At 50.0% G+C, this 24,370-nt stretch overlaps 2 protein-coding genes across 2 annotated transcripts in view; one reads left to right on the forward strand and one right to left on the reverse strand.

Annotated features, from left to right (window-relative positions):
• The first annotated feature begins 820 nt into the window (after positions 1–820).
• Positions 821–15,562, forward strand: LOC119445189 (high-affinity choline transporter 1). Its single transcript, XM_049664919.1, has 9 exons — positions 821–1,110; positions 1,911–2,018; positions 2,584–2,739; positions 5,023–5,171; positions 5,870–6,019; positions 8,515–8,644; positions 13,741–14,111; positions 14,463–14,682; positions 15,339–15,562. The coding sequence occupies exons 1-9, from the start codon at positions 864–866 to the stop codon at positions 15,560–15,562; spliced, it is 1,755 nt and encodes a 584-aa protein (XP_049520876.1). The 5' UTR covers positions 821–863.
• Positions 15,563–16,489: 927 nt separating this feature from the next.
• Positions 16,490–24,370, reverse strand: part of LOC119446599 (alpha-mannosidase 2) — a 105,673-nt gene continuing 97,792 nt past the window's right edge. The window contains exon 4 of the mRNA XM_037711075.2: positions 16,490–23,032. Coding sequence (XP_037567003.1) covers positions 20,431–23,032 — 2,602 coding nt within the window. The 3' untranslated portion in view covers positions 16,490–20,430. The remainder of the gene's footprint in view (positions 23,033–24,370) is intronic.

Consider the following 24,370-nt stretch of genomic DNA (forward strand, 5'->3'; position numbering starts at 1 on the left):
ATGACTCCGACTAGGCAAAGAAATTATTTAAAAGAATTATCCGAAACACTTATTACATATCACTACTTGTTGCTGACATCTTCCCTGTCCTTGTCGTACTTCACTTTGGGTCGAACCTCCACGCAGCGTTACACTGATCACAGTCGCATAACCATGAGAAATGCGTTTCTTGGTGTTGTTGTTGCGTTTCTTGTTTAGTTTCCCACACTGAATGTCTTCTTCTTTTTCTTCATTTGTGCCCGAAAGGACGTTGCTCGCACGAATTTTCGATCGTTTACCGCAATCGATACCGCACAAAACAGTGCAATAGTTAGTGCGCATAATAATGCGGCAGCTATCACGTCACTACTTCGCATTATGGGCAGTATTTGCAGACTAGTTAACTGTAGTAAACTGGGCCCCATTCTGGGTAACCGGCCAACCATTTCCCTTTCTCTACACTATATATCCATCTCGCTCACTGCGGAGGTAGCCGTCAGGCAAGAAACTGGCTAGGCTCTTCAGATAGTCGGCGACTTTGCGGCTTAGGCTTTAGCACAAGCATTTGAACTTTCCGCGAATGATAATTATTAAGTGGCTGATTCGTACGGGCCTTTATTGGGTTCGCTCTCAGCTGACGCTATTCTTCATGCATGCCTACTCAAAAGTTTACGTAATAGCTTACGTATCGTTCTCTTTTCCCTTTTTCTTCTCTTCCTCTTTAAGTACCTTTAGAACTTATAAAGCAGCGAATGCATGGTAAGTAAACAAGCAAAAGCAAATAAGTGACTAAACACGTTCACGCCAATCGACATCAGGCTGCGCGACGTGTCAGCGCGTGAACGCGGGTGCACGCGCGCTTGCCGCGAGTCCGAGAAGAAGCCATGTCTCTGAACTGGGCGGCCGCGTTCGTCGCGATCCTCTACTACCTGACGGTCATCTTCGTGGGCGTCTGGGCCGGTCGCAAGGTGCACATCCACGACTCGTCAGAGCGACGCCGTCGCAGCAGCGCCAAGCAGGGCACGCCAACGTCGCCACAGCTCAGCATTAGCGCGGGTGACCAATACGTGAGGAACCTGCTCGTCGCCAACAGGAGCCTGCCGCTGGTCCTTAGCTGCGGATCCATGACCGGTAAGGACATAATGGCAGCGCCGCGGTCGAACGCAAAGCAGGAGACACGCGGTGCGACGCGGCACTAGACGTTATATCCGTGCGTCGCCCACACTGCTGGAACCTGCAGGAACCTGGTGGAACCTGTTAGAAACTTGTTGAATGTGGTTGGTGGTATATACGACAGGTCGTACGTCGGATCGCACGCTGGATCGTACCGTGTGCATGCTGCTGAGCGTACCAGAACACCTGTTACTGAACGCAATAAAAGAGTTACTACATTCTCTTGAGTATGCTTCGTAGACAGCGTAGCCAGCTGGTCTGTGAACTTGATAATTGCCCTGTCTTTCCCTTTGTTCCTCTCCTCCTCCGGCACAGAAGATCGCCCAAAGATCGAGCGTACATGGGACGTATGACTTGCCCCTATAGCAACAAACAAGGACGCTTTTGCGGCCTCTCGCGATGGTTACGTGCAACGAAACGGTGCATCAGGCAGGTATTAGAGAACTTTGTTCCGGCCAAAGTTAATCGAAGCGCTGGCTTTATGCATAAGAAAAAAGATAACTGGCACATCTGTTGTTTCATTCACGCACCATGTCGTCAGTTTGTGGTACAGTTTATCTGGTGCCACGAACTGAGATGCGGAATAATAGCGAAGCGTCCTTCAGTGCGCAGCGCAGGACAGTGCCTTGTTCTGTACACGGTCGTCCTTTCCTCGCCTTCTACGCTACGTGCTTAAACGTACACTCTAAATATGTCGCACTGCACGGTGATTGTTTTCGAATACATTTATATGGCTCTCGCCTGAAATGAATTTGCAGCCACGTGGGTTGGAGGCGGCTACCTGAACGCAACTGCCGAGGCGGTCTTCCAGCACGGCCTGCTGCACACGTACGCTCCGTTCGGCTACACCCTTAGCCTGCTGCTGGGTGAGCTAGCTCTGCCACAGCTGAACGCACTTCGAAGGAATTGGTTGTTTTAAGTATACTGGGGAGTAGTTTCAGTAGCAACAAACTACTAGAGTTTGACCGTGTAGATAGATGACTGGCTGGATGTTGTCAGCAACCACTTCATGCAGCGCGGGGTAATGGTGTGTGCCACCGAACTCTCTTTTGCCCTTCTGCTTTGCATCACCTTTGTTCTTGAGATCGCTGCTGGACGCAGCGTGGTGGCTCAGTGGCTAAGGCACCGTGTTTTTGAGCACGAGGTCGCGGGTGCAATTCCCGGCTTCGGCGGCCGCATTTCGATGGGAGTGAAATGCAATAATGCTCGTGTACCGTGCATTTTTAGGTGCAAATAATTTGGGTGCACGCTAAACAACCTCTGGTGGGCAAAATTGATCCGTAACCCTCCGCTACGGTGTCCATCATAACGTACTGCGCTGTTTCGGGACGATGAACCTCTGCAATTTAATTTAAGCATCGTTGCACTGCGCGCGCGTTGTGTGTGTTGCGTGGCTGTTCTAAACATGTTCGCGCCGTCTTATTGTCGCAGGCGGCCTCTTCTTCGCCGGTAGAATGCGGCTGAGCGACGCGATGACCATGCTGGACCCGTTCCAGAAGCACTACGGCCGCTGGATGGGACTGCTGCTGGCTCTGCCGGCCGTCGGCAGTGAAGTCCTCTGGTCGGGAGCCATTCTGTCCGCTCTCGGTATGACGATCATGGCGTGGCGGGAGGAGCGTATCTGTCATAAGACTTCGGACCGCTCAAACAATATTCACAAGAAAACGACAGCGTACAATAAGGCACCAACCAAACGCCTAAAGATAAACGTCAAGTTTAACTCGATTCGCAGAAAACCGAAAGAGAGAAAGGCCTAAAAGTGACACCTTTGTGAAGTTTCCGTAGCAGTTCCTCGTGACGTCATGAGTTTTGCCAATGTTTCCTTATAGCTAGTTAATTTAATATCAATAAGGAATGACTACATAGCACACTGAATGGGAGCGAGAATTCAATTGCGAAACTTTTGGGAACTTTTCCTGCGTAAGGAACGATCCATGCACGCCGAAATACCACAGTCTGGGACGTCACACTCACGCTTCCACTAAAATACGCTCGTATTTAGAAAATATTTGTCGTCAATTTCCTCTTCAATAAATGTTATTTCTTCTGCGCAAGAAAATAGAGTAACTAAAGGCTTCTCTACGTCTATAAAAGACATAGGACGTTGCTTTTTAATGACCAATGTTCGAATTGAAAAAGTGCCAGAACTGTTTGCAGCTTTCCGGTTTCCTGCTAACCTTATATATATATATATATATATATATATATATATATATATATATATATATATCATATGCACCGTTGAACTGTAGGTTTACTGAGTGTCGGCAACCTAAGCGTGCGGAAAGCTTTGCACGCATTGCTTTGTGTTGCTCGCCATAAAAGCCTTTCTACTTATTCGTCGGTACAGGGCGCGAATGTTATCGTGTACGTGCATAGTAATTTCAGTGCCTCGCACCCTTCATCTATAGTGCGGCGTCTCGCTCAGCCCTCAGAGCAGTAGTCATTGCATTCTCGGCGTCAAATGAAATGCGAACAGTGGAGTGCCCAAATCATAACAGTGCGCACTGCGTCGACCAGTCATCACTATTGACAGGCGCGCATCTGGTTTCACTGTTTTTGTGCGATGATGCTGGTCCTGTAGTGCGATATTCTCCAAAACAGGATTGGATTCAGGGGCTTTACGTGCTAAACCCACGATGTGATTATGAACCAGCGCTGGCCAGGAGGTGCTACAGCAGTTCGAGTCCGTAACTAAAATATGCTGCCGCTGTCCTGTAGAGAGACTTTGAAAACGCAAGGCTTATTAAGCGATAACAGACGTTTACTTATCAACGTTGCTTTAGTCAGCTGTCTCAACGTTTCCTTTAGCCCGATTAGTCCAGCCAAGATCTGTCCTTGACCATGCGCGTTACGAGGAGCGCACGCGCTCATACGTTCTAGCACACCGGTTCATATTCAGGTGAGCTAGGAGCTGGACACATGTGCTTCAAGATGTGCGGTGAATTCGCTGCCGTGAAAGTGCAGCATGTGCTACTGAAAACTGTTTGCTCCACTCACTAGGCCGTGTGTTACGGCGCTGCTGTTGGCAGGCGATTGTACATACTGCACTATGGTATCGCACGCTAACGGGGCTTGATGGGTTTGGTCCACGTTGAACATGGCAAAAAAAGCGCATACGATGGGACAAGCGAGAGAAACGGAACACACACTCAGAATGTCTCTTGTTTTATTCTGAACCGATCGCACCTGCTCCCATTTCTCTGCGTGGAACTTCAGTGTTACTCCTCACAGTGGTGCTTTGTTCGTGTATGCATAACGTTATTGCTAAGTGGCGAATCACCCCTCCCTTTATACAAATAAAATTAGCGCAAGCTAAGCTGGAATGGCGCAATTTTATCCGGACAAGGAGTAACCCTTAGTTCCACACAACTCTTCTTTGAAGCAAGCTTGTCTGTTAAAGAACAATAAAGAAAGTAACGGTCATTGAATCGGCCGTACCTAATGTGGGTCACCATCTTTCCTCCTTTCTGACGCTCTGTTGGCAGCCGAGTGACGAATCCGCCAACAAAAGAATCAAGCGCATACAACCACAAGACAGTCGCTTTTCTTGTTATACGCATGTCTGTCTCTTCGTCCTGGCTTTAGAGCTCTGCTATTTCAGCTTATTTTGAAGGTGGACCGACTAGCAAGATTATAAATACAGAATATCACCTCTCACCGTCGCATCGGACGTCGCGGTCAGTGACGTCAGTAGCAGCTGCGAGCCTAATTGTTTGCCGGAACAATAACTTAATCCGAAACGCTGTAATACGTTATTTATATGGTCTACGAAAAACTATCGTTACTGACATGTAGAGTGACGCTGATACATGGCGACCGATTTTCGCGTATTCGCCTCCTGACATAGCCGGCGTCCATGCCTCGCAGAGGGAACCGCTGCCACAGTCAACGGTGTCTGGAACGAATTGTTCGTCTTCGCCAGCGCCGTGGTGACCTTGATATACACGTCGCTGGGCGGCATCTACTCCGTCGCATACACTGACATCCATCAGCTGTCGATGTGCATCCTGGGAATGGTACGGCATTAGACAGAACAGCGACTTGCTCTATAGTCTTCTTCCATTACAGCAACTGACCTTAGGATATCGCCTGTCTTACTCGTACGGTTGAGACCAATATGAAAGAGAACAGCTAAATTGCATAAAATGCCGAAATGTTGCATAACATTTATTGCATAAAACGCCGAAAAATTCTGTCGCTCGGCTTTTGAATTAGGCACGCCGACACACAGGTTGAAATTGTGGTAGTGAAGCCGGGATGCAATGAAATCATGTCCATTCAACAAAAATTCTGACTTTACAACCAGTGTGGAGGTATCCTTCCCTAAAATGTGCTACGAAATACATTGGCGTTTACGTTAATATTCATGTTAACAAAGCTATGAAAGGTTGAAATTTCCTTTAGTATACTGCTTATATTGTGCGTAAAGCCGTATTACTCCGCTAAAAAAATGAAATCTTGTAACCACGACTCTTCTCTGTAAAACGTCTGTCTCAACACGAGCAGACGTGCATAAATATGAATAAGCGCACGTAATAGACGCATGTGCAGCGCACATCCTGCGTGTCCCCTGCAAATGTTTGCAGTGAAAATAAACAATAGAGTTGATAAAAATCCATTTAAGCTATAAACACCATTGAACAAGTTCTTGGAATCTGGAAAAATAACTTCCTAAGAGTTGCAGTCGAAGTGTGACGATTTCCACTCTCCGCAGATCGTCTGCTTGCCGTTCTGCCTGAGGCAAAAGTTTTCCGGCCAGGTGGGACCACCTCATGACGATTGGCTTGGCTCCTTGCCTTCCGAGGAGTGGGGTCAAACGATCGACGTCATTCTGATGACGGCGCTTGGTGGCATCCCGTGGCAGGTAATGTTGTGAGAAAAAGTAAAGAAAAAAAATGCACCCCCTGCCTACTTACATGAATGCGGGAAGCGATAAACAACGGCCACCTAAGGGCTGACGCATTGCACAGATTTGCGTAGCGTTAAAACAGGTCAAAATTAACCCTGAGCTATCCGCAACGGCTTCTTCGGAGGTGTGGTTCAAGAATAACGTGTTAAATAAAAGTACGAATAAGGTTAAATTGAAATATCTGAAGTGACAGTTAAACACAATATTGTACAAAGCGTGTTGTTTAGATAAACCGTGCTCTGAAACCTTCTTTGTGATCCGCACTATTTCGTATGTGTATTGACCTCGCGCTACCAATGGCGATGCTGCCGGCGCTACGATGACGTCAGCGGGGGGACTCGCCTTTGTCGTTTGTTACGCTCCGGCTATAATAGCTGCATTTACGCTCGCTTCCTGTCGCTCTCGCTACTTGCTCGCGTAGCATAGCGCTCTCTAATTACTGTCTATTTTCGGGTGCAAGTTTATAAATGTCGACACTGTTAGGCGAAGAAACGTTGCATGTTTTATGCGCCTTCCATAAACCAGCGGCCGTCGCAGTCAGGAACGCGATCACAACGCTTAGTCGCAAAACACAACGATTGCCGGAAACGCGAGCAATGTAGTGGTCCTGATGGACAGTCTTTATTTTATCGCCCTAGTGCGATGATACAGCTGAGGATGAGGAAACGGCTTGACGAGGACATAATAACGTGGATGACGACAGGAGTCGTCGTCAACGTAACGGAACGGACGGACGGACGGACGGACGGACGGAGAAAGAGAACCCAGTTTCGGGCATTTAACTGCTGTGGTAGTCAAATAATAAAAATAAAAATGGGAAAGAACTGTACACGAGAAAAGCGTTGTAGGGACAGCCGGTTACCTTGCGTTGTCGTTTCATCAGCGCTGTTTCAGACAAAGATTGCAAGGCATTATACGTATATAAGTACTACATCAGCAGTAAAACTAGAGATTCGTCTGCGAGGGACTTCGGAAGGGGAAAATGCATCTCTCACTCCGCTTACCCCAGACCTATAATAATAATAATAATAATAATAATAATAATAATAATAATAATAATAATAATAATAATAATAATAATAATAATAATAATAATAATAATAATAATAATAATAATAATAATAATAATAAAGAATTCTGGGGCTCCGCGTACCAAAACCACGATCTGATTGTGAGGCATGCCATAGACTCCAGATGAACTCCACCTCCTGTGGTTCTAGGTCGGACTTTCGGTGTTAGGTTGGTAGGTTGGGGTACTTAGTTCTGCATGTAAGGTCAGACTACGGCGAACAGAGCCTACATTTATTGCCTCTTCCATGATGTTTATAATCTGTCTTCCGCTTCCCTTAAGCTTTACTTTATTAAATGTATCAAATAATAACTGTTCCCTTGATTTGGTGGCATTTTTCTTGTGTGCGACTTTATTGCAGATCTTTCATTCACCAATATTTCATATTACAGTTTGTACCCTTTTGAAATGTATTGTAGAGCTTTCATATACCAATATTTCAAATTACAGCTTGTACCCTTTTGAAATGTTTTAAGCATGAAATGCTTTTAGCTACCGTTGTCGGCGACCTTCAAATAGACCTTGAGCCAAAATCCAGAGCCGTTATCCGGGCACTCAAGACAAGAGTGGGGCGAAATAGCAAAACGAGATTATCCGGGCAGCCATTCAAAACTTAAGGAAATGGGGTCTCTGGCCCCCCTTCTCTTGTACAGGACCGCATTACATACGCTAGTTACTGCCTATATAAACAAGTTATAAAAAAATATTGCTTCCGATTTGTTCTTAATGTTTGTTCACAATATCACTCAAGCTGTAACTTCTAGTACGCTGAAGTTTAATTTGTCATTTCCAATAGCGACGTTCAAAAGGCAGATACAGGTCACCATACACTTTATTGTCATCTTTTGGTGCTGGGACAGGGTTGCCTGTGCTCTTTTGAACGCGAGCGGTCCGTGAGTTCCGCGGCGCGGGTTTTGCGCTGCCTCCTTCGAGATATGGCGCCACGCTGGGTGACAGTCCGGCAGCGTCCGGCGCGCCGCGGTTGGTTGTTTGGTCGAAACGAGACTTGCAACGAGGTTCAGTTCAAAACAGGTTCATTTCAGCTCAGTAAGTTTTCAGGCATGCGTTGTGGCACCAATATGCTTTGCCAGTAGCCATTTCATGCTTACATTTACTCTCGATTACGGGAGAGCCAGCATGTCTTTTTTTTTTTTTTCGCTATTGCCTGCCGGCATAAATTGTGCATGTGTGCCGCCCCTGTATGATGTATCTCTGTATTTGTTTTCTGGGCCCCAGATGTCCGCAAGCTACTTTCCTGTAGCTTTTTTGTCTGCGGTCCATTCAATAATTCATATAGGCAGCTAAACGGCGACCAAGTGACCGCCTATATTTACACAGTACATGAGTCCTTTCCCATTTGGTCTATTCTCCACGCACACAGGTTTACTTCCAGCAAGTTGTGTCCACCGAGAGCCCGTACAACGCAAAGGTGCTGTCGTTCGTCGGTGCCTTGGGAAGCTTCACGCTGACCCTGCCACCAGTCATAATCGCCGCCTCCGCTAGAGGAACCAGTGAGTGGCGCAGCGCCGTCTGTGTGCTCGTAGCAATGACTTAGTGGTCGCTGTTATCTAGCACTACATGGAAGAATGAAAAACTGAGGAGAGGCTCTGACGTTACTCAATGTGAAGCTCAGTGACGCCGGAAGTTGGCGTTACTCCGCCATCTTGTCGGGGCAGATTCTCCTCTCTTGTTTACCTTTCTCGCGCGCAACCACGCCATTGCGCAACTACAAAACCGCCGTTGTGTACCGACAGCGTGGCTGCTACAGCGAAAAATATTACCTGACTTCCTCCCCACTTTTTCTCCTAGCGCGCGGAGGGGGTAGGGCCTCTCCTCAGTTTTATTGCGATAGCAATTATATGGACACTTCAACCGGATTTCTGCCGTCGCCGTCGCCGTGAGGTTCCCTATAGATAGAATCTTCGCCGCGTGCTATCACGGAGAGCGAACGCACTCAATCACCCACGGGCAAGCAAGGAAGCGGGAAGCCAGCGCCGGAGGGAGCGCGGGGGGGGGGGGGGGGGGGGGGGGGGGGGGATGGCGCACTTCTACTCTGCCAACAACCGCGCTCGTCGCTCGCCCGCACCGTCTCTTATCTCCACACGGCTCTGACCTTTATGCGCCGTGCATTCGCCGCTCAGTTTCCGTTGAAGCGATAGACCGCACGTACCTTCGCCGCTGCGGCGTATGCGCTCGTTGCCAGCGTTTTGACAGTCGTTGTCTGCAGTCATTCAGTGTGATCTATTCATGTTTGTTTGTGCGCACTCACACCACGCTTGTTCATTCAGTTAGTAATAGTCGGGCCACATTTTCCAACGCACGCTACACATGCAATGCTGCCCGGATCGGCTGTGCAGCGCTACAGGTGTGTCCCTTCGCACGCGCTGCCCACGGGAAGCGCTTCTCATCAACACCACCGTTTCACACGCGCCTTCTCGTGGTCATCGAGTCTCTCTTCATGTCGGTCTACTTACGCCGCAGCACACCTGCTTACTTAATCAGCTCATGTTTACTACAATTCATATTGCTACCAAAGCCGCTCACCTTACTTCGTATGGCATTGCTGTGTTGCTATCGCATTCATTGCTTCGCCTTCTTTTCTCTGTCGCACCAGCCTTGGGCAGTGAAGCAAAAAGCTATACGGCTCGTGTCAGCCAATGAGGAACGAGAGCCAGCTGTACGTATTGAGAATGCGGGAGAGCTCACCCACTGTGAGCCACTGATCCTTCCGCTTCCATGAAGCTGCCGTTCAGACGCCGTCACGCGGAGTGTGATTAGAGGCGGACAATGGAGGTGACCTTTTTATTGCGATAGCAATTATATGGACACTCCAAAGCAGATTTCTGCCGTCGCCGTCGCCGTGAGGTTCCGTATGACGTCAATGGAGATGAAATCGTCGCCGCGCGCCGCCGAACGCTGTAGTGTGCGAGTGAAAAGGCGCGAGGGACGCGCGCTTTCACGGGGAGTGAACCCACGGCGGAGAACAAACGCGCGTTCTGCGCCGTGCTCCCTTAAGGGCTGCAGAAGTAGGCGTCTCTTTCCTCCTTTACAATCACCATATATGTAGAGCAAACGCGCCTTCTTCCGACGCGCGAAAGGCCGTGGGGGGGGGGGGAGGGAAGGGTGGCGACGTTTAGCTGCGGCATCAAGTGCCTATTTATATCAGAGGCTCCGGCAACAGTCACCAACGCCGCACGCATTTTGTGCGAACGCGGGCAAAACGCCGACGGCGTCGACAACAGTTCTGCGTGTGGCCGGTGCTGCTGCATGTCCAAGGTTATACACCTGATAAAGCTACTATCATTACTCCGTATAGCTCTCTACAAGTTTGCTATCGCAATTGATGCTTCGCCTTTGAGGTGAAACTGCGACTTTTTAATGTTTTCCGCTCTGGTTGGAAAACTAGACCAGTAGCTTACGCTGCACTGCGCGGAACTGGTAACAGGTAGTATACTTGCTGGTGAACCGAAGTCAAGAATAGCAGCCAATTAGGTGGTGTGGAGGCATAGCATGGGATCAGCTGGCGCTGGAGAGGGGTACTTGGAGATGGCTGGGAGGAGAGGCCTTCATCGTGCTATGAACAAATAGATGATGACGATTATTATTATTATTGTTATTATTATTATTTTAGTAGTAGTAGTAGTAGTAATAGTAGTAGTAGTATTACTCATGGTGAGTCAGATTCTGGTACACTAAATGCGTAATTTGGCGCGAAATCTTGCTACTGCCGTTGCTGTTAATTTTTGTGTCACCCCTGTTTCTTTAGAGGTGTCAGTTCTTACCGAGCTAACACCATTGTCTGCTATTGCATGTGTTAGATCTCCTGTCCTGCTGTGCTTGCCATGGTGGTTTATGTAGCTTTTTCGTGCCCTTCCTTTATATATATATATATATATATATATATATATATATATATATATATATATATATATATATATATCTGCTACTCTTTCCCTCTTTCATTTCCCTTTACCCTTCCCCCAGTGTAAAGTAGCAAACCAGAACCTCTTCCGGATAACCTCCCTGCCTTATCAACTCCATCTCTCTCTCTCTCTGTCTCTTTCTCTCTCGTAGCAGAAAACGTGAACATGTATATAATTTCCATAAAATTCCGAAAAAAAAATTCCGAAGGGCTGCAGCTTTGTGTTCGCGTGTGCGCTTGGGCGGAGATCAGCCTCGCGATCGCTGCTCGCGCAGACTTCACGAAAGCTGGCTACAACGGCACGTTCAACCTGCAACCGGAGGACCGAGGCAGCGTGCTACCATTGGCTCTGTACTACCTGTCGCCGGTGTTGGCGTCCATGACCGGCCTTTTGGCCATCACCGCTGCCGTCATGTCGTCGGTGGACTCGTCCATGTTGGCCGCCTCCACGCTCCTCACGCACAACCTCTACCGGACACTGGTGCGGCCCACGGTAAGGCGACCAGTTCACGCACCTCTCTGCCTGCGGCTCTGTGTTCTATGGTGTTCTTAATCTGAGTACGAACTCGCTGGTTCGAGATTCCCGCCCTTGCGTGCGCGAGATTGAGCCGCGATCGCCAGCTCACCCTCGCACATACAGCATACGGCTCGCTGCGACGATTCTATCGCCCGTGGGCTTTATACGGAACCTCACGGCGACGGCAGAAATGCGCCTGGAGTGTCCATATAATTGCTATCGCAATAAATCTCACTCGAGTAGAGCACTGCACGCGCCGCTATTTTTTTTTTCATGTCCTCAAGCCGAAAGACCCATGCACCGATTAAATTTCCCGATCGATAGTATGATTCGATGCGTAATCGAAATTTCTAATATTTTCGTACCTGTTTCGATTCAAATCGAATTCATATTCGATTCGAAAGAGCCAGAAAGAGAAATACCGATACTTGAAGGGGGTACGCGTGTGTTGCAAACGCATGTTCGCTGTCCTGACGCCTTCAGAGTCTGATTAAACAATCCATAGCGGCGCTTGTGGTGTGTTGTGAATAGCTTCTCAAATGATCTGAGCTGCACAACAATCAATACGCCAACGTTACTAGTTGTTAAACGACCCGCTATTCGATCGACCACTACAGGCGTCCGAATTCGAGATCAGCGTGGTGTTTCGCTTCCTGGTGTGGACCTTGGGCGCTGCGGCCGTGAACGTGAGCTTATACGTCACGTCCGTGTTCAGTACGTGGACGCTGTGCTCGGACATGGCCTACGTGCTTCTCTTCCCGCAGCTGTTGTGCGTCTTCTACTTCAGGAAGGCCACGAACGCCTACGGAGCTGTGGCCGGTGAGCAGCTGTCTCCTGGGCGGAAATACTGCATGCGAAATTTGTTTACCAGGATGCCGCCTGCCCAGTTCCCCTCCCGAATTCGCCTGAACGGGAGTGTGCTATGTTCATTGGAGTGAGTGAGTGAGTGAGTGAGTGAGTGAGTGAGTGAGTGAGTGAGTGAGTGAGTGAGTGAGTGAGTGAGTGAGTGAGTGAGTGAGTGAGTGAGTGAGTGAGTGAGTGAGTGAGTGAGTGAGTGAGTGAGTGAGTGAGTGAGTGAGTGAGTGAGTGAGTGAGTGAGTGAGTGAGTGAGTGAGTGAGTGAGTGAGTGAGTGAGTGAGTGAGTGAGTGAGTGAGTGAGTGAGTGAGTGAGTGAGTGAGTGAGTGAGTGAGTGAGTGAGTGAGCGAGCGAGCGAGCGAGCGAGCGAGCGCTTTCGTGTAGGTGTCTTCTATCGACGCTTAGAGGTTTTTTTGTGCGTACAATGTAAATAATGCTCGTTTGATACAGGATGTGTTGCACACAACCCCTCAGCATGTGCTCCTGTGGTGGTTTCTGTGCAGTTATTGAATCGTAATTATGGGAAAATCGAAGCACAACTATCTTATTTATAAGTATGTATTTTCCTATACGCTTGGCCCATTGAAAAATCCAGTATATATATATATATATATATATATATATATATATATATATATATATATATATATATATATATATATATATATATATAATGCTCACGCTCATTAACGTGATAGTTTTCGATGGCACACAGTATATACCGACATGGGCGAACTTGTATGGGTCTGTGCGGTGGATGCGATCATTGTTTCTTTTAAAAAATTGCTAGAGGGAACTCTTGCGCTACTGTCGTTCTGGTATCGTTCTAGAATAAGGTTATGAGGAGTGATGATGGGTAGTACATTGATTTGTCCAATCTTGGGCTTGTGGATTCAGGCTTTCTTGTGGGGTTACTGATTATCAAACTTAATTTTTTCAAACGATGATATAGGTTTCTAAACAAGGGTAGGCAATAATTAAGTATCTGCCAATGTGCATAAGTCATTGCGAATTGTTGCCCGTATAACGAAATATTTTTTTTTCAAAGTACGATCAATTTTCAAGGTCACAAAGCCGTTCGAAGCCATAAAGATGAAGTTCAGGAAAATCCGTGTACTGCCTATCGCTTCCAATGCTGGTTGAACCGCCATACTTGTATCTCCAGTAGCGCTGGTCCTTTTTATGCGGTACTCTATATGGTGTTGGTGTCACTGTTGGGCTAGCTGGTTTGACATAGTGCTACTTTCCAAGAACAACGCAGCGACGTTGCCACCGTCGATGTTGCCTCGCTGCAAAACCGTTCTCTTCGCAGCGTTCGTGTTTGGATTCGTCCTCCGGGTCCTGTGCGGGGAGTCGTCGGCACGAATCCCAGTGGTCCTGCGGTTTCCCAACTACGACGAAGTTGCGGGCCAGCGGTTCCCCTTCCGCACCTTCTGCATGGTGTCCAGCGTGGTAGTTCTGCTGGTCGTCTCGCGCCTGGCGGCCATCGCGTTCCGGCAGGCGCTGCTGTCGCCTGCCTCCGATGTGTTCCGCTGCTTCCAGGCTCGTCTCGATGCCGACGACTCGCGCCTGGCGGCCTTGACGGAGCTGGACAAAACGTGTCAGTCCCCGGGTGGCGCTTCGCCTTTCGATGCCGACTCGACGACCGGACGAGACAGTGCCAAGCAGCGGAAGAAGTCGCAGGTAGCAGCGCGCGATGCATCCAACCTGCCCATATGTGCAGGCAGGTTCATAATATGTACGTGCTGCTTACTCTTAAATTACCATTTCAGTGGAATCACTGCGGGGGGTTTTCAGTGACGAATATATATATATATATATATATATATATATATATATATATATATATATATATATATATATATGTATATATATAGGACCGCGGTTATTGTCGAATGGGACGGCGATAACATTTCGAAGAAATTTGCATAACAGGGATAACATGTTAACATAGGGACATTAAAGAGAAGCCCTCTGCAGACATAAAATAAGGTGACGGCGAGGATATGTCATGGAAGTAACACTTAACCGCAGTCCACACCTGTCACGCCGCCCACGGCTACCCCACCGCCAGAGACCATCGCGTCACCCTCGGACGTCCAACCCGGTCCTTCTGAAGTGGCCGCGCAGCCAAGCCTCGATGCAGGAAAGATTCAGCCAGAGTCGGCAGGGCGCTTGGCCAAAGGGCCCTCGTCAAGACGCGGCCCTGCGTCCGGCAGTGCTTCTCCGAAGAGCAGCCGAGAGTTTCAGGAAGGTACGATGTGTGCAGATTCGCGAACGACTCTCTCGTTTCGGAAGGCCAAAAAGCGCCTCCCTACTCTCTCCGCCTTCGTTCTACAATAATTCGCACCGCCGAGCGCCCTTGTATGATCCGCATTATGTTGTCGCATCAAAACTGAAATTTCTCGTAAATCGCAGAGTAAAACGCTTGAGACGTTGATCCGCACGTCCTCGACACAGACGTTACTATATTTTAGCTGCTGGGAAAACCCCGCAGGAGATTCCTTATATCTGCGGTGAAGAGGACACGGCGTCATAGGCGATATATAAATGACAGGCGTTTCGTCGTTTGTCCTATCTTGCGCCAAAAATTCGTGTTATGGCTTACCAACTAGCCCCAAATCAAGGCAGGCGTAATTTACGGCAATGAAACTCTCGCACAGCACAGCTGGTTTTTGAAAAAAAAGAAGAAATAACTGTATGCGTTTTATTCCCCAGAACGAGTACCCGCAACGCCTCTTGGCGACGACGTCGGCGGAGCGAGGGCTCCAAAGAAGCTTGCGCCGAAAGGGTCGCTCTCACCAGAACGCTCGTATTCGCCACGGGGTGGCGCCACGCCTAAGCGTCGCGGCGCTTCTGGAAGTGAGGTGCAAGCGGTCGCCCCTCAAGACACTGCTGGTGCTCGCGCAGTCAAGACGCCCGAACTTGCCGGGAAGGTGTCCTCTGTCTCGACGTCAGCCGCACGCGCGTCTGGGTCCACCAGCCTCAACTACCCTTCGTCGTCACCAACGCAACCGGCGGGCACGCCTCGCGCAGTCACCAGGAATGCCCCCAGGAGTCCCTTGAGGGCAGTCGGCGGCTCGCAGCTGCTTCACAGAACCATAAGTCGCGAGTCGACCAGCTTGCGACGTTGATTCGCGCATCTTCGACGCAGACGTTTTTAGATTTTTAGCTATACCGTGGAAACCCCGCTCGAGCAGGATGCACGAGAGCCATGGAAGTCGTGCACGTCACTGTACATACGATGCTCCGTGCTTTGCTGCAAATAATAATGTTTAAAGCGCCCGTGATCGTCTCATGCACAGAAATTGTTCAGACTCATTTGCAAGCAGGTGTACCCGGTTTTGTAAAATATAACAATCGCTCTTTCCCGAGACACGAAGTAAGATTAACGCGGTATATGAAACGTGGGAATGCCTTCGGGCGCGCGCGCACATGCCACGCACACGCACGTACGTACGCACGCACGCCCGGTGCTACCTTCTTATCCACAAGTGGTGCAAGCTGCACTGTCGCTCATTTCCGTAAGTCTTAAGGAAGGCCACACAGCTTCTGCGTGCAAAGTCTTCGGGGGACAGTGGACGCGTAAGACATGTCCAACGGTATCTTCTTAAACGCAAGTGGTGCAAGCAACAGTGTCGCTCATTCCCATAATGAATCAATTGCTGGCGGAGTCTAATAGCGGAGAAAGCAAACGCGCGAAAAAAAAAAAAGGGGGGGGGGGGGGAAACCCTGAGAAAATCGGTCTGTCTGAAGGCAAGAAGTTCAACTGACCGACCGTATAGGCTGGCGCCAGACGCGGTGGCTGTTCCCGCGGTGCGCCACATCCAGGGGACATCCACAAGCATGGACGACTCTGACTGGCGTCGTCATATAATAAAGCTTGCTTTTTCCCAAAATGGCCGGTCGTCGAGACGGGCCCATCTGCAGATCTATGGTACGCACCGTTAGACACCTGCCGGATTACATTGAACAGAACGAGCTATACATGTGCACTAGAGAGGCTTCACCCATTTTATGCAGCAGGCGAAAGTCGCGTGTAAGCAACACAAGAAATCGACTCCGATTAACGTAACGCTCCATGACTTTGAGCTTTATTTTTGACGGAGAAGAAAAAAGACACAGGTACACACTTGACACATCAGTGATTTGGCATGGGTTCAAAAAAAACAAACCAAACAAAAAGGAAAGGCGGCTGTCTTCCCGTTCGACACGCAGGCAATTGTATGGACGTCCGATATGAGCGAGCCACAGCACCGGCGTTAGGTGTGAAAGCGCTTTTGGTATTGCTGAAAGCCTGGCTCTCTCGTCGCATACAGGTCGTAGCGCCAACGCGCCACGATATCACGGTGCGCCTGGCAAACTCGTGCCTCGCACATTCGGTTATAAACTCTCTCAGTGTTCAAAACAAAAAATATATTACTTTAAAGAATTGTCAATATATTACTACTACTCCTGGGTGACGTGTATACATATACAGATTTACACTAGAAGCCATTTGTACAAGTGAGGCCAGGTGTGGCACTCGAACTGTAGCTCATCGACATCGAAGATCTAGGACGCGCTTCAACTGCGGCATGACGACGTAGACAGTAATGTGTACGCACGTCGACGGCACTTCAGACACAAAAGGAACTTAAGCTGTACGGCAGCAATACAAAAAAAAGAAAAATAGTCCCAACTCTCTGTTGCAGCTGTTTCACGTAGTGCAAACTTGTTTCCACGGTCGTAATCTGCCGACAGAAGTTTTAAAAAAAAACTGCAAAGGTGGTTTTGATTTCGACGTCACTGGTGACATACAACACGACAACAAACATTTCCAGGTGATTCGACAGATGTTCCCTCTTCAGCGTCTAGTGTACGAGTCTTATGACACATAGGCGTTCCTTTTAACATAGGTCACGGCTGTACATAACAACAATATCGACACGAACGACTAACACTCTGTGCCTGCTCGCACTACGCCTGCAACTAGAATTTTTTTGCTTTTCTGCAGGCGTCGCGCGAAATGTCATCACAGCGTTCAGTTTGTGTTTACAGCTAGGGTTGCAGTTAGGGTTGCCGCTGGGGGAATGACGAAACTGGTTTTAAACTGAATATTTAAAGTGCGTGCGAGCTAAGTCTTTTACTAACTGCTGCTGCCCTCCAATGGTTCGTGGGCTGCTAGTGCCGGAGTAAAGGCCTTGTTTAAGAGCCCGAAAGCTTAACCACTTAACCAATCGCGCACATAATTTAACGTCCACTGCTGACCATCAGCAGCACATGCTATTTGATAGTCAAAGCACGACGGTCTTAATGTCCGTGGAAGCAAAATCGTCGCCAGAAATTCGCACCTCCACGCACGCAACCGCACACATGCAATGTTCGAAAGAAGAACCACACGCTACTGGCGCGTTTACATATTTGATTGTACCGCCTCCGAGTCGCAGCAGCAGCGGCTGAAACGGCCACGGTGAAGGTCGAAATCTTGCCGAGCTGATCGATGCGCTCTTTTGTAAGTCGAAGATTTAAAAAAAAATTCAGTCGTCGACTAAAGCACTGGCTAAGCGAAAACGATAACTTAGGCGCTAGCGAAGCGCAGGGTAGTTGAGTTAAGATTGCACGGAAGTTCGTGTTACTAACTGCTTGGTAACGAAAGAAAAAGAAAGAAGAATAGGAAAAGCGATTCTCTTCTCGCAACGACATTATATCTGGCTGTGGAGTGGCCGTACTGCGAAGTTCTTGCTTCACTAAGTGCAAGCAAGCAAGCAACAATAACGCGTTAGACATGACTCGGCCAGACAACACCAGGCACACAGACGGGCGTCTGTCCATGTTGCCATTTATGGCCATCTGCCACTCCTCCGCAATAAATAAACGTTCACTCGCAAGCACATGGAAAATATGTGCCTGCAGAAAAGCTGCAGCTCGTCCGCAGTGCGTACGCGAATGAAACTGCTGAGAAGAAAAGAACGCTTTACGCAAGATCATACCATGTTTGGTGTAAGCTTTCGAAATTGCGAACCTTCGAGCAACCAATAAAGTTATTTCCTATATACAGGTATATACACGCTCTGATGCAGAGCTTGTTATCCACAGTGAATGTCGTCATCTATGGAAGACAGGTTTCACATGGTGTTACACTGGTTGTCAAAGCATCTGATTTCAGTACGGAAAAGCCTCGGCGCCCTCGCGCCCGCTGCGGAAGCATATCCGCGTCAAGACGTGGTCGGTACTATAATGACAACAGCACGGATGGTTCACTTCTGACGAGTCCTCGACATAAATCACTGACCAAGACGCTACCGATTGGCAAAGGCCTACGCCTACAAGCAGGCCAAAGAGAACATCAAAAACAACTTGTGGCAGAACTGTCACTTTCACAAATTAAGCGAAATGTACTTTGCGAAGATCGCCCCCGCGAAAGACAAGCGCCGATAGCGACACCTAAACCCAGAGCTAGAACTCGGTGCTCCCCCGGACACCGAGCATCGAACAGATCAATAATACTCAACGACAATTGAGATCTCTAATGTCAACTGGGCACTGACATGAAGCGTCTGGCAATGCGAGACCACTTCTTCGTCAAGACAAATCCATACCTAGTGAACAGAAAGAAACAAACAGCTGGGTGGAGCACGGTGCGCTGAGTTCAACTTTTGAATAACGATCCGTTTTTGCATTAACCGCTCAGACACCCGGGTTCGCATTCGCTTCAACGAAATCGTTATCCAAGACTTCATGCCAAAAAATTCTTATGTTAGCTGATTATGTTTCACTCACACTGAACCGACGGCTGGCGCCGCGCACGAACCAGTACAGTTGTGTTTGAAGCGACATAAAAATTATAAAAGCATCGTAAACAAATTACTGCAGCGACGCTAACTCCGATGTGAGATGGCGGAGTGAAAGCCGCATAAAGCTTTCTCGTGCCATGTGTGGTCATACCCTGAGTTTCCTTCGAACGTCAGTCGAGTTAATACTTATCGTAGGCGCGGCTAACCGCGTTTCTGACTTTCAATCGAAGTCTATAAATACAGTCTTGGGAGGGCAGGTACAAACATGTAAGAGGTGAACAACGAGTTGGAAGAGTGACGGCCACAGGGTTCATGCCAATGTGTGAAGCGCAACAACCCCTTAGCCTTTTACCCTTCATGGACAACCACCCGAACTACCGCATAAACCGTGTTCGTTATGGACGACAAAGAAATATTTTTACCCGCCTCTTGTACTGGAATTACAGTGTATAGCCTACTGTCCCAGTTGTTATTATGTTAAGGCTACGCACTTACAACACATCGAGTACGGTCGATTAAAAACTGTTGTTCTCTCGCAATCAACTTCAGGCCGATATGTTTATAGCCAGCAGAAAACTTCGCGGAGGTCGGCGAACCTTATTCTCTTTAAAATAGACAAATTCGCTTCTTCACAGCTTCTTATAACGCACAGCGCTGTCGCGTGTCCATCCTGAGCTGGCACCCCCGCAATAGCTTCGGCCAACGTACGTCCCGACATATCCGCAGAGCGCCAAAGGTGCAAGCTCGGAGATTGCGAAAGAGCGCAATGCGCCACAGTGGGACTTGTTTCAGACAAGCTGCACACAGACTCGCGGCACTGAGAGATTCTGAAACAAGAGTTCCAACATTACTAAACCTTCCGGCCAAAGCCACTTTCGACAAGAACCGCATGCACGCACTTGGCGCGAACAACGTTCACACACGACACGTCCATTAACGCGCAAGCAGTCGTTCTGCACAAGGCCGCAGATTCGCACAACCAACTTGTAAGGCCGTCCAGTGGAAGCCGACAACCTTGCACACACGTGGCACCATGCGCGTGAGCGCAAGATCATGAAACTCCTGCGGTGAGCTAGAACAAGTAACCATGGCAGGTCGTAGCGAGATTGCTCCAACACAACCTGATCCACGTTGCTGGCACGCTTAGCATTGTCCTAAAAGTCTAAAAACGACTTCTTCGCACAGTACCTAACCCCCAGACTACCCCTCTTTCCGGATCTCCGGGCTTACGGGCCAAAAGTCAGATTGAGCGTCACAATCTCCATGGGCGGCACGTCGATCGCGTGCACGTCGGGTAGCCTGGCCCCGTTTCGGACGCCCGTCAACGTAGTCCTGTGCACCGACTGCACCTTGATGAGCCGGAACTTCTCGGGTCGCGATGACGCGTGTCGGGAAGTGGATGCGTCAGCTTGAGGCCCTGTGCCCGACGATGTGGAAGGCTTCTCCAACTCGCACGATGCCGGACCGACGCTCGCCACACGGCACGAGCCGGCCTTGCGGTGCAGAATCAACAGGCTGCTCTTCGAAGGACGATCAAAGTCTTCCTCCAGAGGTGTCGTGCGCAGGTTCATCATCCACGTCGAGCACGGGTAGCCCGCGTGCAGGAAACTGAAGCCCGGATGAAGCGCCCGGTTCTGCTGTCCTTCGGTGGCCAACACGACGACCGGGTAGAGGAGCCTCTGCGAAAGCGAGTGCGCCAGCGAGGACAAGTTGGGAACGTCCTGTGACTTCCTGCCGCTGTCCTCTGCGCCCACCGGCTCGTTCTGGTCGTTGCCTTTGCCGGAATCACCGGGGACCCTCGGTTCAAGGAGCAGCCAGAAGTCGGCCTGCGTCTCGCGCACGTCCAGCACGCCTTCGCCGAGACCGCGGCTGTCATCGTAACGCAGCTTGCGATCCAGCATAACCTCAAGAGATCCCGGCTGGACGCTCGCGGCGCCGTGCGCGTGCGACACCAGGAGCGTCACGCGCGAAAGCTCGTCCTCCAGGTAAGCGGCAGCGGTGACCGGGTAGTAGTTGGCCTCGACGGGCAACCGCACGTCGGTGATGCGCTTCGTCATTTGGAATCCCGACGAGTCCGTGTAGAAGGTGCGGTCGCCATTGTCCACGTCCGTGTCCAGCTTCATAAACATCTCGACGTTGTAATCGGAGCGCTTGGACAAGTCGAACACGACGCTCATCTCGAGGCCGCCTCCGAGGAAGCCGTCGACGTGGTACACGCGGAACGTGTGCGTCAGCCCGTCCGCATAGGCAGCCACAAGCTCGGAGGTGATCGGTCCCTGGACCACGCGCACAATCGGAAAACGCCCGGTGACGTTCACGAACGGGTCGCTGGCGTCTGGTTCGAAGAGGTACGCGCCACTGTGGAACTCGAGCGATCTGTACGCGTTGAAGGAGACGTTCACCCGCCTCTCCAGACCACTCTTGAGCAACCTGATTGAACGCAGGAGGCCCGTTTCGTGAGAGAACGTAGCCTCCACGTATGGAGTCGACAGGACAACGGGCTTCGTGTGCGGGCTCTCGAAGTTGAATATGGACTGCGCGCCGGCACCGGACCACGCGTCGCTGACGAACATCGAGACCCTCGTCTTCGGCGTCGTTAGCCTTCCAGACTCCACGAGCAGGGTGTAGGTGCTCAGCGACAGCGGCGCGAGCTTGGCGACGAAGACCAGCTCGAACACGACGCTGGACACGGCGGCAGCGTCGGTCCACACGGGGTTGAGCTGGAACAAAACGTCTTCGCCCATCGAATCGAGCACCCTGGCGACGGGGTCGCCCACGTTCACGCGAACCACCTCCTGCAAAGCTTGCGCGTGCGAGTTGTAGAGGACTATCTTGCGGCCGTGAACCTCGGGCACGGTAAGCGGCAGCTTGATTGGGAGCACGTCGTAAGTGGGCCTCTGCACGTCGGGAAAGAGGTACGACGTTACCGGTCTCGGCGAGTGGATCGCGGTGTTGACCATCGGCTGCTCGACGAGCATCAGATATTGGGCGGCATGAGCGATGACACCCATTGCCTCCTTCATGCCGTTGTACATGCGCGACCCGTAGTCGGCCATGACGCCTTCCTTGGACGTTCCCGTGATGGCGTCGTGGTGCTGAAAGAGGCCCAAGGCGTCCCTGGTCTGCACGAGGAAGACGTAGTCGGCATCCAGTCGGCGGCCCAGGTCCGTCTGACCACTCTCGTTTAGGTAGACGCGGGCGAGGCTGAAGAGTATCTCGGCCGCACGGAGCCAGTGCTCCAGCTCCCGGGAAAAGTGTTTCAGGTAGGGTCGCGTGGTGAAGTAGCCCGTCCAGTAGGAAGGCTTGCCCTCGGCGTACATGTCACCGTACGGGAGGAAGTCTCCGGTGAGCTTGGCGAACGGGTGCTCGTGCGAGACGCCCTTCTCCATGCGAGTGTAGACTTCTTCGAAGTAGTCGCTGAGCGTGCCGAAGCGCACGTGTGCGTGCAGCCGCTTGCTCTTGTTGATGTAGTCGAACAACTTGCGATAGTTGGCGTACTGCTGCTCCCACTCGATGTCGTGGTCGAACCGGAAGTCGTCCCCAAGCGGAACAAGGGCGACGTTGTGCGGAAACAGCGAGCCAATCCGTCCATATTGGCCTAAAAGCAGCTCGGCTAAGGTGGCCACGTTGTGGTCGGCGACCTGCGACGCGCGGCTCTCGGTGTACTCGCCGGCGAGCCGACGGAAGTCGAACTTGAGGCACACGTCCGTGTTGGGTCCGCAAGTGTGCTTGATGCTGTATAGCTCGAAGGGTGCCATGTGCGTCAGCACGCCGGAGTCGTTGAAGTAAGACGTCGGGAACGGAGTCTTCCAAAGGAACTCGAGGTCCCTGCGAGGTACAACGGTACAATTAGTGCCACCTTAACTGCGTAAAGTCAAAACAATCATCACTGTCTCTTATAATAATACACCTGTAAGGGTCTTCACATTTATCTCTACTTCAGCTATGAGCATTAACTCAGTTGCATACAGCAGCATATCGTCCGAGAACTCGGATCACCATGATTATCAACGTGAATCGGTCAAGAAACATAATGCAAACGTGACTTCTCCATTTCTACAATCTCGTCTCTCAAATAAATGGGAAAGCTATAAGTGATTAGAGCCACATAATATAAGCTGAATATATGACATTCAGAAGCCTAATGCAACGTCAGGCTTTGTTAGGCATCCGCCGAACGCGCGTCACTTCAATTCGCCACCCTCGCGTCGCAACGACTTGTTTCTAAACATGTTTATGGCTTGTTCGTGTTTAGACCTTTGCGCCTGTGGGAGCGCTTGGCTCTCTCGCGTACGTTGAGGTTGCTTTTTCCCGCACAATTTTCGCATCTCCTGATACCCTGGTGTTCGTTTTGCCCGCACAGTTTTCGTATTTCCCAACATTCGGCTTCACCGCATGACACCTACGCGATGGTGGAAGTCAGTGTCGTAGTAACGCAGCTACGGCGGGAGATGGCGGGAGTGTTCCAATGCTAGCGCCACTTGAGAGCCTAGATAACTTGGCTGCGCGAGAGGAACTGGGTTCCGCCTATTTCTAGCTTCGGAACCACTTCAGGACGTCGTCCTGCGCGGACCGACCGGGCGTTCCTCGGCACACCTCGCGGGACGCTCACGCGAAAGGCTTCCCCCTATTAGGCTTCGGAGCGAGGCGCCGGCGTGGGCGAATACAATCCGTGGGCGAATACAATCACTCGGACGCGTTTTTGTTCGCAGCACTACGCCCGCGAATGGCCTCTGTCGGTGTCCGGAATAGGCGAACATTCGCTTGGTAACATTGCGTAGTGAGTTTACCTTCCTCAATTCCTAAGCGCGTTCTATCGAGAAACTATTACTTTTGTATGCATTTAGGATAACTGTATTTCTTGAATAAAAGGCACAATAAATGCCATTTTTTTTTAATGTTCGCAATTCTGCGTGATGTCACTTAGACAACACACGCACGAGTATTCTCACATAAATGTGGGGGCGTCATTGCTCCACATAGCTTCTTCAAACCCTTCGCAACGCTCCGAATCTAACGCCGTACACACGCAAGAGCTGATAGTGAGCTGTAACGAAGGCGAGAAAAAGGCTGCGAACACATCGCAGGTGATGTTATCGCTTTTGATAGTCTACACAATCCCCATCCATAAGTAAACGAAACAGGCTATGACAAGCCGAGAATCGG

This window comes from Dermacentor silvarum, chromosome 3 (genome assembly GCF_013339745.2).
Source record: "Dermacentor silvarum isolate Dsil-2018 chromosome 3, BIME_Dsil_1.4, whole genome shotgun sequence".
Classification (NCBI taxonomy): Eukaryota; Metazoa; Arthropoda; class Arachnida; order Ixodida; family Ixodidae; genus Dermacentor; species Dermacentor silvarum.

Coding starts and splice junctions, on each gene's coding strand:
- LOC119445189 (XM_049664919.1), top strand. CDS start 864: ATGTCTCTGAACTGGGCGGCCGCGTTCGTCGCGATCCTCTACTACCTG. Junction 2,019..2,583: donor CACCCTTAGCCTGCTGCTGG/GTGAGCTAGCTC, acceptor TTATTGTCGCAG/GCGGCCTCTTCTTCGCCGGT. Junction 14,112..14,462: donor AGCAGCGGAAGAAGTCGCAG/GTAGCAGCGCGC, acceptor ACTTAACCGCAG/TCCACACCTGTCACGCCGCC.